The sequence below is a fragment of the Asterias rubens genome, chromosome 1 (assembly GCF_902459465.1).
Source record: "Asterias rubens chromosome 1, eAstRub1.3, whole genome shotgun sequence".
Classification (NCBI taxonomy): Eukaryota; Metazoa; Echinodermata; class Asteroidea; order Forcipulatida; family Asteriidae; genus Asterias; species Asterias rubens.
The window spans coordinates 11,296,547-11,315,025 of NC_047062.1; the positions used below are offsets into that span (position 1 = coordinate 11,296,547).

Here is an 18,479-nt window from a genome sequence, read left to right on the forward strand (position 1 = left end):
AACAATGTTATTTTCAAAGATAGTCACTATAGACATATTATGGGAGGTAGTGTTAAAAAAGCTCACCTGATCTACATTGTAAGCTTGTACTTTGTTAAAGTGAAGCATTTTTAATAAATAAACAAACAAGCAAACAAACAACCCCCCCCCCCCAAAAAAAAAAAAAAAAAAAAAAAAAAAAAAAATAACAATAAACCAATACAACCCACAAAATGTAAACTAATTCAATTGGGCCAATTGAGAACAACAATGTTATGATTTTCCAGTGAGACAAAACATTTTTTAGCATAGAAGTACAACAGATTTATGCGACTCCCTTGAAAATAGCGCTCTGTGATTTTTATTTTGTGTTTCTAAAAAATTTGACAACCAACGAAGCTGAAACTTCTAGTCTATACATAAATTGCGTTCATTCACAGTGAGTAGGGATTCATATCTTGATAAAATAAAGCTTGACCTACAAAAGGTATCAAAACCCTTTAAGCATTGATTAAAAATCTCTCCGCTTGATACATTTTGAACAAAATGCACTGCAGTGTGCTGCTGGGCCCTATGTGAACAACTGAGAAGATCTTCACAGCTAGAAATGCCATTGTTGCCCTTTGAGTCTTGGACGCAGTCTTGGGGGATAATCTTGTTCTTCTTGAATGGGAGGAGGTTGCTCTGTTGAGCAGGGGGCAGGAGGTTGGATGAAGCAGACTCTTTTACTGAGGTACATCCCAAATGCCTAGGGTGGAGGAGGGGGAGTGGTGTCGAGGAAAGGGGGCTGGTGTCCTCAATGGATAAAAAGCGTGAACTAAAATGTGAATCGCATGCCTGCGTTTTACGAGCAGGCCACAGAGGCCATGGCCTATGTTGCCCTGATCTTAGCCTTGGTGCCCCTTCAAAAGTTCCCCATTGACTTTAAGATTTTCAAATGGAAATGCCCCTTGCAAAATGAAACTAGCCTTTCAAAGATGAAATTCCAGGCCTGGTGATGGACCAAAACGTAAGAAGAAAATCTACAAATAATGTCTGATTTGAATACTGTCCATCCCAACAATGATACAAATTATAGAATTAAAAACGTGGAAAATTAATGATTCGACCACTAAAATACAAACAAAACAATTTGAAACAAAAATAAAATGTATATTATTTGTTTGGTGATGGCCCACTAAAGTTGCCTTTCTTCAATAGCATGTTAATTTTGTGTGTGTACAAGCATGTATTTATTTTTAGCTTACGTTTTTTAACTTTACTGTATACCTTTACTTTATTGCTCCATTTTACCTTGTATAAACTGGGTTTAACTGGAACTAGTTGAAACCAGTTGATAAACTAGTTAAACACAGTTAAAACCAGTTGGTTTAATATGGAAAATGGACAGAAACCAACTGGGTTATTTAAACCTAGTTGAACACAGGTGACACAGTTAATATGGAAAATGGACGAGTTTGGTCACTATCCAGTTAAACCAGTTGACCCCAGTTAACTGGGTTCAACTGGAATTTTGACCTGGGTTATCACACTTACCTTGACACTGATACCCTTGCATGTAAAAACCCCTGAAAACAAATCAAAAAAAAGTACAAGCATCAATACCAATTATTCAAAATATTAGTCAAAACTTCACGTTTTATTTGAGGCATAAATTACTACATTTTGTACAGTTCAATTTTTGTTGAAATGTACATGTCAGCAGGATTTTCAACATGCTCAAGCTAGCGAGATCCGGCCGATTCGTGTGAAATTGTGCGCCAATACCTTTCATCCGTAACATTAGTCCGGTTACTGAAATCATTACCTTGGTTGCATGGCCAGACTTTTTTACTTCCTTGAATGACACCACACCCCCAACAAAAGGACAAATAAAACACAAATAAAACCTTAAACAGCCAATAAAGGATGATCTGAGTATTTCAACTATTACCTTTTTATGGCCAAATAAACATCGTAGATACAGGTTAATAATCATTTTACTCTCAAAATTTGCATTTAGTAATAAATAACTAGAGTAAAAAATGCACCCAGCTGCGCTGCTTTTTCAGCCGAGAGTCACAAGTGATGATTTTCCCCTAATTGGGTTTGAACACAGTTCTCAAGCTTTGGCATTGACGTCACGATTCCTTTGTCCTGCGGGTTTGTTTGACATTTTTTACTATGTTTTAACGTGAGGTAAGAGACTCGTTATATTTTTTTTGTTTCCTATGGACTGCAGGTATTAGAATACTGTAATTATCTATATATTTGAGATCATCCTTTAATGGCTGTTTAAAGGCCAAATACAACTTATGAAAATAGTTTCATGGCTCAAATCATGCGCATCAACATGTACATCTTTCTTTCTGAAGAAAGTGTTTGGACTACTTTTATCATGTATGTGGACTTTTTAATTAATTTGTTTTTGCAGGACTGAGTATGCAAGGCTTATCCAGGCCCGTATGCTTCGTTTTTGAAAGGGCAAGGGCACCAAGGCAATTTCTCTCGATGGTAAAGGGCACCTGATGAGGAAATTGTAAATGTCTACTGTATCGTTATAAGGGCACCAGAGGCAATGGACAGGGGGCATGGAGGCAGTTGCACTCGCTGCCTCCATGAAGTTCCTGCTTATCACACATCAATGTGAAATCAAAAGAACCATTCTCTATAGACCTTTATCATGGTGTGGCCATCTTGATTTTACTCAAATCCAACTCATTGTAACCAAACTGAGGCTGAACGAACCAACAATCTGGGCCCAATTTCATGGCTCTGCTTAATGCCGATTCCCCGAATTTTGCGCCTACGATCGCGATTCCCCGTTTACGTGCAAGCGCCAAATTTCTGCGTTAGCCTTGTTAGCGTAGAATGCCTAGTAGAATGCTTCCGTAAGTGCCGATTCTGTGCTTACAGTAAGCAGAGCCATGAAATTGGGCCCTGTATGGTGCCATGCTAAGTGCAATGAATGTTACCACCCATTACTGTTATTGGAAACAGGGAACATGACCAATATGGTGACAGCGTGATAAAGGTCTATCCCCACTGCAAATTTTACCCGCTGCTAAGTAGAACAGGATTCGAACTAGCCTCTTTTCATCAGGCATGCTCAGTGGTTTAGTGGTTGACATACATGTAGAATGTTGGGACTGTGGGTTCACATCCCAATTGAGTAATATGCCTAATTTTGGTATTGCTTTGGATTTTGATTATTATTATTTATTATTTTAATTTTATAAAAACAAAAATATTAATAAATAATAAATAGCACAAAAATTGGGGGAGGGGGTTAAAACAAAAATGAGTTCCTTTTTTTTTAGGCCAAAAAAAAAAAGAAATTCCATTCAAAAACTTCGAAATCACATCCCTTCATTTTAAAACAATGTGAAGTTTTACCGCTGAATTATTTCTGCTGCGTACAGCATTTTACTTGTACAGTATTTTACTTGTACAGTATTTTACTTGTACAGTATTTTACTTGTACAGTATTTTACTTGTACAGTATTTTACTTGTACAGTATTTTACTTGTACAGTATTTTACTTGTACAGTATTTTACTTGTACAGTATTTTACTTGTACAGCATTTTATTTTACATACACATGCCTACAGTTATTCAACCATGTACAACGTATTCAACTTGTAGAGTTGCGCCAATTCAAAAATTTAACAATCTGCCTTCGGCTAATCGACAAATGAAAAAGACTACTTTCAATATTTGCATTGATCTCTTCTGTATTTGTCTTTATGCAGCAATGCCTAATGCTATTTTGTGTAAATACATATGAAACAAGATGTTTTACAAACATGGCATGACTTTGTTCAGTCAGGTATATTGCCTTTGTTGTATGCAACTGTGTTCACCAATGCACCAGTAAGTCATACATAATGCTCATCTCAGAACAGTGTAGCAGCGTTTTTGGTTTTGTATGTGTTTTTTTGTTTTTTTTCCTTGAGTTGCAACAGGCGCACCAGACAAATGAATCAATTCTGCGTTTCCCTTTGAATGTGTCAGCCCAAACTGCCAGTGGGAATCACGGCATAATTAAGTTACTAGACCAATCTCTAGAAATCTAGTTTCATATGCAACCCTGCACTGAAACAAAACTACGACCGAAATCATCTCGTACCCTGCGTGCACGGCGAGTCAGCAGCAGGGAGACCCCCCCCCCCCCCCACTATGCACTGTACGTACATACATGTACGTATGTATGTACGGTGTTCGTAAGATGTCCTGCATCACTCCATGAGTTCTCCCGTCAAGGGTGCGATATCATTGCATTATACATTAACCCAGTTCTGTGGCTGCTTCGGTCCTGTTGCCATGGTAACTGCTTATTCAATGATGATGGACCTCTGCTCCTTTAATATAGCTGTCATTGAGGCCGATTGTAGTCCTTCGGTATCGTCGTTTGAGATATTAGCCCTTTTTTTCCCCTTTTTCTTCTCTAGAAGTCGCTTATTGTCGGGAGCTAACGGTTTGGAAAGAGAGGGGGAGAGAGCTACACCACACAGAATACCATATCCAGTGTTTATTCATGTATAATACGTGTTAATCGGTTCTGATTTCTTTATATAGATTTTTTTCTATGTACTGGTAACATGTGGTTTCTAAAAGGCACAATTAATCGCTTGCTTCATGTGGTTTCTAAAAGGCACAATTAATCGCGTGCTACATGTGGTTTCTAAAAGGCACAATTAATCGCTTGCTTCATGGGGTTTCGAAAAAGCACAATTAATCGCTTGCTTCATGTGAGTATTAAATGCCTTTGAAAACAACAGATTGACGAGTGCTGTTTGTGTACACATGGTACGATTGCATTTGACTAGAGAGAGAGACTAATTGAAATTATGGCACATAAATCTGATGTAAGTATAGATGTACAGGTATGGTGGGAAAGAGCCGGTGATCAAGTTCATGCATGAATCCATCAAGGTTTTCAACTCAATTTTGGAAAATGCTGTCCATCTTTGGGAGACGAACATGTTTTGGATTGTGTGATGGTCTGAATGTGGTTCAGGGGTAGGGAGGCCTTACTGTATATTCACCAAGAGGTCCTGGAATCATTCAAATTCAAAAAGATTTAACCTCAATTTTGGAAAATGCTATCCAATCTTTGGGAGACAAAAATGCTTGGATTGTGTGATGGTCATGTGGTTCAGGGGTAGGGAGTCCTAAACGTTATGATGTTCAAGAGTTTGGAATCGTTCAAACTCTCAAAATTTTGCCTTTTCCTTTTGGGAAAAACACATTCAACTGTTGGTGAACAATTTACACAATTGTTTCAGGATTTTGTTTTTCATTTGATTTCACTGTAGCTTCCATGGCATTCAGACTTCATCAAGAAGTAGGCTTGTTTGACACTCTAACAGGAATCACCTCATGATTTACAGAATGTTTTTATTTCAAATTTTGTGAATTTGTATTTATTATGTTTTTTTGTTTTTTTTAATAACTTGGGATTGAACAAAGAAGATTTGACTAGAGCAAGATTTGAACCAACGACCTCCGAATTAACGTGCCTGCGCTCTACCAACTGAGCTACATGTATCTAGCCCTATGTTGGCAGTCTCCCTATTTTGTCAATATCTTTGCTCGTGGTGCCAGTCAGAAACTATACAAGTATTAGCTGCTGTGTACCCATGCAGGCATCACACCCAAGTTTAGAATACAACATGGGAAGCAGCAGTAAGTGGAAAGCCATTGGACACTTTCGGTAAGCAGTAATGTTCAAAGCCCACACTTTGTGTATCACAACTTCTATATAATATAACAAACCTGTGAAAATTTAGGCTCAATCGGTCATCGGAGTCGAGAGAAAATAACGGGAAAACCCACCCCTTTTTTTCTGCATGTTTCGCCGTGTCATGACATTGTGTTTAAAATAAATCCGTAATTCTCTATGTCGAGAATTGATATTGTTTTAATGTTTTCTCAAAAAGCAAAGCATTTCATGGAACAATATTTCAAGAGAAGTCTTTCACCATTACCTTCTGTAAACCCTGTAAGTTATTTGTAAATCTGTAAAAAAAAAAAAATTCTGTACCGAAAGTGTCCAATGGCTTTAAGAGAGCTGGCATGTTAATCCGGAAGGTCGCTGGTTCAAACCCCGCTCTAGTAAAGTTTCTTTATTCAACCCCAAATTATTTAGAATTTACCCAGTCTGTTCCCCTTGAGGTTTATATACTTATTGTGTGGCAGTGAACAATATGATTGGCCCAATGAGGTTATTCCATTAGGGCTCACTAACATCATCAAATCATTAATGTTTGCAGTTGGGTCAAAAAAAGAGTGTAAACTTGTCTTTTACATACCCCATGATTTTCCAAAGGAACACGTTGCCTTGGATTGGTCGAGTTGGTCCGTTAAAAGAGTTTGAAACCCTTTCTTATGAAATTGATGGTTAAAAAGATTTTTTTAAAGTAGAATATAGTGCACATAAATATGCCTCGAAATTGCGTGGTTTTGCTTTATGGAGTCAAAAACTTGTGTTATTTCACGACGTATAAGGAAAACCATGCAATTTTGAGGCATATTTGTGTGGATCATTATATTCTACTTTTAAAACATCTTTCTAACCACATGCATTTTGTAACAAACGCTTTTAAAGTCTTTTCATAGACCAAATTGCCTGACCCAAGGCAACGTGTCCATTTCAGGAGCTTTTTTAGTAAAACTTACCAGATAAAATCCTTGCAGTGTGAACAGTATGTTGGCTGTCGCAAAAACGTGGCCATAAACTTGTGCCCGTTGATTTGGTGAACCCTCCTTCGCACTGCTCCTCTTCTCTTACGTATTGCATTTTCCCGGACTTTGAAAACTTTTTCTTTGGGAGGATCTGCAACCGTGTCAAGAAAACAAAAAGGAAAATTTTTGTAAAATCTAAATTTGTTAACGATGAAAAATTCCTATGGGCCTGTGGGTTACCCTCCTCATTCTAAATCAAGAACCCTCTCTGATAATAAAGATCAGGGGTCGATTTCACAAAGAGTTAGGACACGTCTTATAAGGTCTTCATGCTCCAGTGCAGGGTTGGGACTCGTCCTAAGTCCTAAGATTAGTCTTAAGTGAGGAAGAGTTTTGTGAAATTGATGGCAGGAGGCTTACAGACTCATTGATGAATCATCACAGAACTACAGGTTGGTACACAATGTCAACTATTTCTTTCTCCTTTTGATGATTACTTAACTATTTCAAGTAAATCTAAAGACTCGCAGAGGTCTTGAGAAAATCCTGAATCACGCAAAACTGTTGAGAAATCACGGGCCTAAAATAATATACCATTAAAGTGGATCGGTGTAAATGGGTAAAACCAAACTGAATATTCTTTATCCTCGATGTACATTTAACATCTAATAAAGGCAGTTACTCAAAATAATTGTTAGCATAAAAAGTTACTTGGTAACGAGTAATGGGAGCTGTTGATAGTATAAAACATTGTGGGAAAAGGCTCCCTCTGAAGTAACGTATTTTCGACAAAGAAGTAATTGTCCACGATTTTGAGACCTCAGAATTAGATTTTGAGGTCTCAAAATCAAGCATCTGAAAGCACACAACTTTGTGTGACTTACATGTAGGGGCTTTTTCTTTCATTCTCGCAACTTCGACGACCAATTGAGCTGAAATTTTCACAGGTTAGTTATTTTATGCATATGTAGAGATAAAGCAAGTGAGATGAATGGTCTTTGATAATTACCAACAGTGTCCAGTGTCTTTAAATTAAACAATGTGTTTCAATTCAGCCTCCTTTGGCCAAACTTTCTAAATTTGGGTCCAGAATACCCCACATTCTTGGGAGAGCCCTGCAATTTCTAAATGTTCCTGGGGCTCAGTTGACGAGACTTGCACAATAGGATTTTTGATTTGCAATGTCATCAAGAATGGCAGTAAACAGGGAGTCCTATTTTAAGGATTTGGCTACTTTTTGTACATCAAGTTTTTGGCAACGATATGAATCTCTAATATTCACTGTAAATGAAAACGTATTAATCTATACATGTAGAAGTTTCAACTTCATTAGTCATCAAAATTTTGAGGAGAAAAAAAGTAAAAATCACAGAGAAATGTTTTCAGGAGCGTCGCGTAAATTCGTTATACAAACGTAATTTACTCATTTCTCAACAACTACAGCAGCTCAGTAAGTAATATTTTACAGAATGCTTTATCTACTACATGTACCGTCATTACCTTCAAACCGTACAAGTTTAATGTAAATCTGTGGACATTGTGTTTTGTGTCATACAAAAAGTACCGAAACCCTTTAACCAACTTGGAGTTTGCAGTCCGTTTTGCTGTCCCATTAGGTAGGTCTGCAAAATGCACTTCCATTGGTCCTCCGAGAAAAGAGAACTACAGGTTGTGTGTGTGTCTAGCTTTGAGAAACAATACTTTGGAGACACACTGAAGAACATTGGTATGTCTCAAAATAAAACACCACGACAGACATAACAAATCCTGAACAACAAAATGATCACAGCACAGCCATTATAGCCACATTCTTGTTTTGCAACTGATTTAAAGGCACTGGACAACTTTGGTAATTGTCAAAGACCAGTCTTCTCACTTGGTGTATCTCAACGTATGCAAAAAATTACAAACCAGTGAAAGTTTGAACTCAATTGGTCATCGCAGTTGCGAGAGAATAATGGAAGAAAAAAACACCCTTGTTGCATAAGTTGTGTGCTTTCAGATGCTTGAATTCAAGACCTCAGCTAAGGTCTCGAATTCAATTCAAATATCTTAGTGAGAAATAACTTCTTTCTCAAAAACTACGTTACATGTACTTCAGAGGGAGCCAATAGTGTCCACTGCCTTTAAAGTTCTGTCCGAGAAAAATTTGTTCCCCGAGAAAGACTTTGGGTCGAAACGTCAGGCCACTGAAGATTTTTTGTGTGCAAAAAATCCTAAACTCGTTCTTTTTAAATCCACCCAATGGGTTTCACTGTGGTGTAAAGAATAACCCTCATAGATCATACCGTCTTACTACCCATCGCTCCAAATTATTTTGTGGACAAATATCCAATCTCCCATTGTCATAAAGTGATTTCCCCGACTCTCAATATTTCAACAATAGATTGAAAACATACCTATTTAAAAGTTAAACTTCCTGATTGCTCTTCTTCACATGTTTATTCCACAAGTTTGTTGTTTTTATTAATATTTATAAAGTGCTAAGAAACACTGAGTATTATGAAGCCCTACATACATGTGGATTATTATTATTAGTCAACTTTTTACTTAGCATACCAATTCAGTGTACTTCTAGATGATGATTTGGAGTGAAGAAAAACCCAGACAAACACAATGCATACAGATTCAAAAAGGAAAATGGTGGTTTATGGTTTGGGTGGGGCGGTTTGCAACTTGGCATATTCAGGTAAAAGTTTGTCCTGATTCCATCATGCAGGACTGTACCTTGATAACAATTCTTAACTTTGGGTCTCATAATTAAGACAAAAATCAGAACCTCGTCTAGAAAATTCAAAACCCCGTCTAGAATTATTTGTCTGTACACTGCAAAAACTTGGGTGTTAAATTGATTCTATTGGTATATTTATGTGACGACACCGACACGGTGTTCATCTCACCAACGCTATAGTAATGGGGAGAAATAACACCATATTGGTGTTGTCACATACATGTATAGATACCAGAAAGAATTAATCTAACACCCCGGTTCTTGCAGTGTACCTTACCTGTACATGTAGATATATGTGTTATATAAGACTATATATTATTGTTGTTAAATTATCAAATTTAAAGACAGGCCCAATCTGAGCTAATTGAGCACAAAATTAGCTAAGCACAACAAAATTATGTTTATCAGAATAAGGTTACACGTGTAGGAAGCCAAACTACCATGTCACAATAACAGGCATGATATTTGGTCCTTGAAAAAAGTTTAGAAAAATTGTATCGAGTACAAAGGTTGACCAACATGTACACATACATGTATGGTGTTTTAGGTTTTAATAGACTTTTCAGGCCATTTTAATTACAAGTTTTCTCATTTATCTTAGGGCAAAAATATCGGAACAGACTAAGTAGGAAAAAATATCATGCCTGCAATTACCATCTGGGACTAGTATCCTGCTCAATGTTGCTTCACATGTACATACATAGCAGTAAACTTGTGAACAATACATGTATGTTTTGCTAAATCAGTTCTATGAAACTGGGCCCATGGTGTGTGGTACTGAACATTAATGACATCAACAACTTTTCAAATTGTGACAAAAAATTACTTGTAACATTTCTTAAAATAGTTTCTATTAAACTCTCATGGGGGTAAGTTTCATGATGTATTTCCTATTAAAAGGTTTGAATTCAAATCTCTTGCTTTCAAATACTTTTTTTTTTTTTTTTAACCGGACGGATCAGAGTGCAACACAAATATTCCTGAAACAACACCAGTAATTAACCTTTTGTTTGACATTAAATTACTGAATGATGAGACTGTTTGGTTTGTGTCCTTCAAAAAATTGACAAAGAGCTGAAATTACATATCTCTATGGTGAACGGAGAGAGTTTTTTCCATGGCTTTTACACACAAACTGACACACAGTACACTGAAAGGTGAGTGGGTACTTTATCACGTCTTTGGCATTTATGTAGGAGCCATTAGGTTGGGCTGGGTTACCTCTGGAAATAGAGCGACTGGAAAGGTCAGCGAAAATGTCCATTGTGGTTTTCTATGATCAAACCATTAATTCTACTCATTTGGATTGCATTTCATAGCATAGCTTTATAGAGTCAGGCAACATGATACAGCTGTGTAGTCATGGTAGTAGGCCGTCTTGTCAGCCAACACAGTGCAAGGATGTAGTGCTATTTATTTTCATAAATAGGAGAAGATAACTAGGAGAAGATGACTTGCAGATGTACATGTAGGGCCAACATTTGTGTTATATTTTCTTTGTAAATGGCTCTGATCCTGGGTTGTTACAGAGTTGTATTACCACTGTCTTTAACTCATAACCATGTACTTGGTACTTCAACTCAATGAATAGGCCTACAGTACTCACACTAAAATGTCTTGTACTTTTACAGGTGTGTACTTCTACTCATATTCTAGTTACTCACCGAAAAAATTCTTGTACTAGTACTTGTACCTCATACTGTTATACACAGAACAAGTCTAGTACTTGTACTCATACTATTACTCACAGAAAACAGAAAAAGTCTAGTACTTTTACTCGTACTATTACTCACAGAACAAGTCTAGTACTTGTACTCATACTATTACTCACAGAACAAGTCTAGTACTTGTACTCATACTATTACTCACAGAACAAGTCTAGTACTTGTACTCATACTATTACTCACAGAACAAGTCTAGTACTTGTACTCATACTATTACTCACAGAACAAGTCTAGTACTTGTACTCATACTATTACTCACAGAACAAGTCTAGTACTTGTACTCATACTATTACTCACAGAACAAGTCTAGTACTTGTACTCATACTATTACTCACAGAACAAGTCTAGTACTTGTACTCATACTATTACTCACAGAACAAGTCTAGTACTTGTACTCATACTATTACTCACAGAACAAGTCTAGTACTTGTACTCATACTATTACTCACAGAACAAGTCTAGTACTTGTACTCATACTATAACTCACAGAACAAGTCTAGTACTTGTCTACTGTTACTCACAGAAAACGTCTGGTACATACTCACAATAATAAAGTATTGCACTTGTACTCATATTCAAACTTGTACAGTGTGGGAAAGTACTCATTTACTCATTCCCGTCACCATTAGAGTGCACAACAGCGAAATGTAGAAAAAATCTTTGCTTACTTTTAAATAGGAACTTTAAACTAACTTTAATCTTAGCTGACAAGAAGCCTGATTATTGATTTATGAATAATACTGACAAAATTGATTCTATCATTGTTTTTTTGTTTTTTTCAATGTCATAACAAGATGCTACAATAAAAATGTCTCAATATTTAAAGCCCATTGTGTGTGTGTGTGGCTTTAAAGATAAACAGATTTTGTCCACATACATTACTTGCGAAAACGCAGGAGCTGGCCAACACAAGCAATGAACAAGTTACGAGCAGTTAGTTCAGGGAAAATTGATGCTGATAAAATATGTACGCTCTTTGCAATGCTTTTGGTAACTCATACAGAAGTGGATTAGTTGTTTATGTATCCCATTTATTCATTCATTTGTTTATTAATTAATTTTTATTGTGTCATTGGCCTATTTATAAATTTTGTACAACAATTTTGTTTTCATCTTTTCTATTTTTGGATAATATTTTGTTTTATTAAACAACTAAATAATTATTTTCTTATTTGGGGGGGGGGGGGGGGGGGCGGGAGGCGTTAGAAGATACCAGTGATATCAAATCTAAATTTGCCGGCAAGAAACTGATGCACAATACGTGTGTACTGTGTACACGCACGTCTAGCAAAAGTACATACGCCCATTGTCTGTCGCCGCTGCTGTACCCATACACAGCACAGTGAAGAGCACATGATATCCAATAGCATTAGATACAGCTGCATTGGTTGCAGCCAGTCCCTTCAACAGCGCTATATACATAAACACAGAGCTCACCGCTCACCGCATCATGTACAGGCAAAAGACTCCTTCGAACACGGGAGTAATAGAATTACCGGCGGCACTGTTACTTGGCGAGCGCCAAAATGCACTGCCTTAATCTCTTTGCGGTTGGTGTGTGTGTACCGCAAATTCCAATACGTGTGTGGGTAAATATGACAGCCTGTTTGTGACAGATCAAGTACACAGAGCAAGTCCTGAATGTGGTGAGGCTCTGCTGAGATTCATGCAGGAGCTTTTATTTCATTCATAATATCCAATTCGCAGTTTATACACCTTAATCTTTTTATAATTATTGACTTTAAAGCCAGTGGACACTTTCGGTAAACAGTATTGTCCAAAGGCCCACACTTCGTGTATCATAACTCACATATAAAATATCAAACCTGTGAAAATTTCGGCTCAATCAGTCATCGGAGTCGGGAGAAAATGATGGGAAACCCACCCTTGTTTCTGCACGTTTCCCAATGTCATGACATGTGTTTAAAATAAATCCGTAATTCTCGATATTGAAAATTGATAATTGTTTTAATGTTTTCTCAAAAAGTAAAGCATTTCATGGAATAATATTTAAAGAGAAGTCTTGCACCATTACCTTCTGTAAACCCTGTAAGCTATTTGTAAATCTGTGAACTTTTATTTTTTTGTCTGTTCCGAAAGTGTACAATGGCTTTAACAGGTATCAATTTTAAATCATGTTTAAAAACAATCAATTAATTTGAAGGCCTTTCTTTGACAACAATATCGCAAACCTTAGATTAGTTATGTGACAGAACTCGTAAACATACGGGTATGGTATTTGCATTTATAAACAGGTAATTTGAAGAGTACAAAATGTACCTGAAGTAAAGTGGTCTTTGTTCGGATGGGACGTAAAGCCGTTGGTCCCATGTGTTGTCAGGTTGTGTAACGCATGTAAAAGAACCCAGTGCACTTTTCGAAAAGAGAAGGGGTTCGCCCCGGTGTTCCTGGCCGTGGCTGCTGTATGCACCGTAGCACCTTGTAAACCCTTATATTTATAAGGTGCTAAATAATTGGGTCTCAAAATTCATCACTGCAATTACCTATCTTTCTGAAAGTTTGTATATACTCAGCGCCTTGAGTACCTTGTTTGGTAGATACATGCGCTATACATGTATAAGACTCCGATATTACAATGTACATGTATATGGACTGATGAATCTACAAACAAGGTAAGCAGGGCACTATTTCAAAATAATCTGCTTAGCACAGTAGAATCTTGAAAAGCAGATACATGAGGTTACCAGCCAAATTTACCATGCAATGTACACTGTTTGAGACTGGGTTCCCTGCTAATCTTTGCTAAGCTGAACAGTTTGCTAATAAGCACCATTTTCAGCTGAACAATATAATATTTGGCCCATATGTTTTCTGCTTGGGCCCCCAAAAATGTTTTGTTTGTTCTTGTATGACCAACTGTCATTTGTGTCGCAACAAACTCAAATTATTGTTATTATTGTTTCTAAGTTTCCCAAAAAATTTAAATTAGCAATCTCAAAAAAATTGGTCGCACGATGAATGCAAGAAGAAAGTAAAAGATCTTGTTTAAACAGTTGTTAGTATGAAAATACGTGCACAGCATTCCCTTATAAGGAGTTGTTTACCCCAGGGCCATACCATTTCATAGCTGGAGGGGTGTTGTGTTGAAAGAAATCATTGAACAATTATAATTTTTGCATTTATTTTACTTTTTGATCAAAAAGTGTTGATGTTTTTTGACCGAAAATGAATTTATGAATGGGAATTAAAGTGTGTTGAATCGGTTTTCAACTCGTGGTTTAAACCCGACCCTACATTTTGAGGACCCCCCCATGGACAAACAACATTTTGTTGTTTGGCTTTATAACCAGAATTTCTAATTCATAACCAATGCTTACCATAAGCAAAGCAATCAGCAGACTAACTTGCCCGGCGGCTTTTATAAGTAGACAAGTACCGCAATAATGCAAACCCATTGTGAACAAGCACACGCGCTGTCACATCTTCAGCCTCCTTTGTGGAATACACGTTTATTCTTAAACACACATTCTTTTCTGCTTTAGTATTGAGCACACTCACAAGGAAAACAGCTTTAATGACAAGAACTCCCACACACCCACCCTCAGAGAACACCAATCCAACTTAAAAACTATTTGCTGAGGTGCTTTAGTTTTTGAGAAATGAGTTAAACAAATTCACGAAAATATTTTTCAACTCAGTGAGACGAAAATTATGTTAGCATGCGTACAACAATTTACACCACTCTCACATTGCACTGTGAATATCACAAAAACTTGACAACTTATGAAGCTGAAATTTCTATAGGTAAATTATATCGCATACATCTTCATTCACAGTGAGTAGGAATTCATATTATGGCAACAAAACTTGATCTATAAAAAGGTATCAAAACCCTTTAAACATTCAGACATTAATCCTTCACTTCTACTCAATCTTTGGAACCTGGGGTCGATTTCACAAAGAGTTAGGACCAGACCTAACTTAGGAAAAGTTCAAGGAGATATTACAAACGTAGAGCTAGTACTAGGTTAGGACAAGTAACCTGTCCTTACTTAGGACTAGCTATACGCCTGGGCCCAAATTCATGGCTCTGCTACATGTAACTGTAAGCAAAGAATTGGCAATCACGAAAGCAGGGAATTCCACAATAACGCCATGCCTGTTTCTCAGGTAGGCAGGGAACGTTCACCTGTACGCATACATAGGTACTCCACGTCACTAAGCTTCCTTCGCTTACACGGCTACATGTTGTGCAGAAGTTCAGTGCTTGCATGGTAAGCGGAGAAAGGAGATGGACAGCTCAAAATACAGCAGCAGACACATAAAATTTGGCACAGCTATCTTTACAGAACCTCCAAACCCATTCAGAAAAATTAAAGTGTAGTCAAAAAAATGTTCTTCATAGACTTTTGTTTACTTGTACCCTGTTGAAAAAATGTATGTGCTTTGATAAGAATATGGTGTTATTTTTTCTTGTGGAAATTTCATCATGTGTGATTGTAGAAGATGAAAAAATGAGTCACCACTAAAAATGTTTACATAATTTCTTCACATACATGTACATGAGTTATCAAACATATTTTTTTTTATTTAAGAATAAGTTCATTCCTGTTCTCTGGTTTGAAATGAATTCCCACATATCCAAAAGGCGAAAATACAAATTAAGCATTTTCACTAATACATGTAGCCTACTACCTCACATGTTGACACACAAAGAGAAATACAATGGCACAAAAGGGTATCTGCCCTTCTCAACATGTTTAATTATTGTGCTGTATTGATTATTCAATATTATTGCCCAGCTAGTTGATTTCAAAATTCACATCAATAGTTGCCAGCTTGAAACAAAATGTTTGCATCAATCCTAAAACGCAATCGGCAAAACAGCTTCCCACCCCCCCCCCCCAAAAAAAAAAGAGAGAGAGTAGAGAGAGGACTAATAAGCACCTTATCCAAGAGGAGAAGAAAGAAAACTCCTTGAGTATGGCTAATCTACATCAACGAGACATGACAACTTCATTCCGGATTCCAAGTGCTGAATCAAGAGTCCTGGCATTCCAAATACCCTCAAACCTTGTGAATCATTAAAATCGTTCTTTTGCACGGGACATTAAAATTTCAAACAGCCGAGATCGAAAAAATGCTACATTTGCATACATGTCCAGTGGTCGTTAGGAGGGCCCTGGTAACACTTTAGATACTAAACTAGACAGTCCCCACACATGATGGGAAACCTGGCTCCGATATCAGACGAGAAGATGATTTTTTCCAGAGGTTGATTTGAATAATTTATGACAAGGAACCGAGTAATAACGATCAGGCAGCCATGGCAAGCATTAAAGGGGCAATAGACTCCCAACAATTCACAATGTTTCACTCAATTTGTCAAGCATGTGGCCTTTACACATTTACAAGGAATTTTATCTTATATTAATTTGGTTTTCCTCATATAATTTGTGTTGGCACAGTATACTACAATGTACATTCCTAAGCTCTGTGAAAAAAAAAACTCATATTATTTCACAGATCTCTGGAAAGTACTGCTTACACTATGCACACAGCGGTATAGTGGGTGAAACCAAAATTAATATTCTTTACACAGGATGCAAATTTTTTATCTATTGAGTTGTAAATTTTTATTTGTACCAATTTTATTTGTTGATCAGGCTTCTTGGTGCACTTAGGGCAAGATAAGACTTACAACAATTAACAAAACTCACTCATTTTTCAAGCATGTGGCCCTTAGAATTAAGTCATTAATACGAAGGAATTGTTATCTTTCATATATTTTTTTTTCTTTGATCAGGCTCGTTGGTGCACTCCACCACAAAATGTATTCGTTTTGAAAAAAAGGACAGAAAAAAAACTTTATTTTTTGAAAAAAAAAAGAGTATTTTTTGAGTTTGTCATAAGTATTTCCAAGGTAAGAGTTTGAGATGGTGTTGGAAGTAAGACATTGATAACAGTTGTGTGATATTTATCTCTTCTAGGAATCGATTGGTCAAATGGTATATTCAGCTTGTTTTCAGGTTCATCTTGGACTACCCGTCTTGGACTTTCAAAAACAAAATTAACTAACTTTTCTTTTTGCTTGTCACATTTCTAGCATTTGTTTTTGTATCAAATTTGTTTTTGTTATTTTAATTTGTGCTTTGTGATTACAGATTATATATATTTACTCTAAATTATTTATTAAAAAAAATTCAAAGGGAGTTTTTTATAAAGTGATATAGATTTTTGCCACCCAAATGTGACTGGATCAACAGGCCTCTAGCTACAGTGTTTAATTAGATTTTTGTTGATCCTGGCCATCACATTACGGTTGTTCTGAAATTTTACTTGTGCCCTTACAGTTTGTTTGTCATGCTTTGTATTTACTTTTGGATTTATATATCAATTTTACATATACTGTCTGCTTGTAACTATTTAATGGCCAAATAAAGAATAAGAATAAGAACAAGAAGTGTGCACAGATTAACCTCCCAAGTTTTGTAAGTGGTACAGAAAAAGGATTTTTATGCAAGTCGCCAGACACACGAGGCCTGAAGGCCACTTCAAGGTGTGGGCTACAATTATTTTATTCCAGAGGCCGTTGCCACCAACTCCTAGGGCTGAAACAGGGTTACCCCCTTTACAGTCCATATGTACATGTATGTAGGCTTGGGTATCATCAGTCTGAAACCTGGCCGGTAGAGCAGAAAGCTCTACCTCCCCATTTTTACGTAGCAGGTGTCACGACCGGGACTCGAACCCACACTCTGCTGATCAAACACGAGAGTTGAATCCGGAGCTCTTAACCGCTTGGCCATGACACGCCACGCGTAGTATAATTAGCATCACAAAATACTCACAGCATTTACAACATGGATTCTCCTATAATAATTCATGCACGGAGAACTGCACCAAGAAAAATAAGGTGTCATCCCCAAAATACTTCCCATTTATGCCGCAACTTGTGTTATTTTCAAATCAATTAATTCGTCAAATTTATAAAATGTTCAAATGTAAGGAAATCATTTATGTTTCACACTTAACTAGGAAAAACTTATTACAATCTGAAAAAGTAATGTTTGTACAAATGTATTCCTTATATTACAAAATGACTGACTGCCAACTATTAACGGTATATCTCTTGTTAAACAGTAAGATTACAAATTTTTTAAATTGTTTAGGGGGGGGGGGGGAATTACGGGGTGTCAAGAATCTCTTCTAGTATGCTGACAGTTCTGGGTCCAACTCCAACTAGGTTTAATATATATTGCTCTAGCTCTACCAACTGAGACATCTAGCCCTACATGTACATGAATGCTGGCAGTTTATGAGGTTGTCAGAGTACATTGTAGATATTAACTCTCATTGAAAACAGTTATAATTCTAAATGTCTAGTATTGTGAGGATTCGATAAATAAATTGTCGTC

The 18,479-nt window shown here is 36.8% G+C and overlaps 1 protein-coding gene across 2 annotated transcripts in view; it reads right to left on the minus strand.

Moving 5' to 3' along the window:
- Positions 1 to 18,479, minus strand: part of LOC117288110 (calcium-independent protein kinase C-like) — a 93,182-nt gene that overhangs the window by 34,382 nt on the left and 40,321 nt on the right. For both annotated transcript variants that reach the window (XM_033768813.1, XM_033768821.1), the window contains exons 3-4: positions 6,640 to 6,796; positions 1,516 to 1,547 (exon numbers count right to left, since the gene is read on the minus strand). In XM_033768813.1, the coding sequence (XP_033624704.1) occupies positions 1,516 to 1,547; positions 6,640 to 6,796 (189 nt within the window). The remainder of the gene's footprint in view (positions 1 to 1,515; positions 1,548 to 6,639; positions 6,797 to 18,479) is intronic.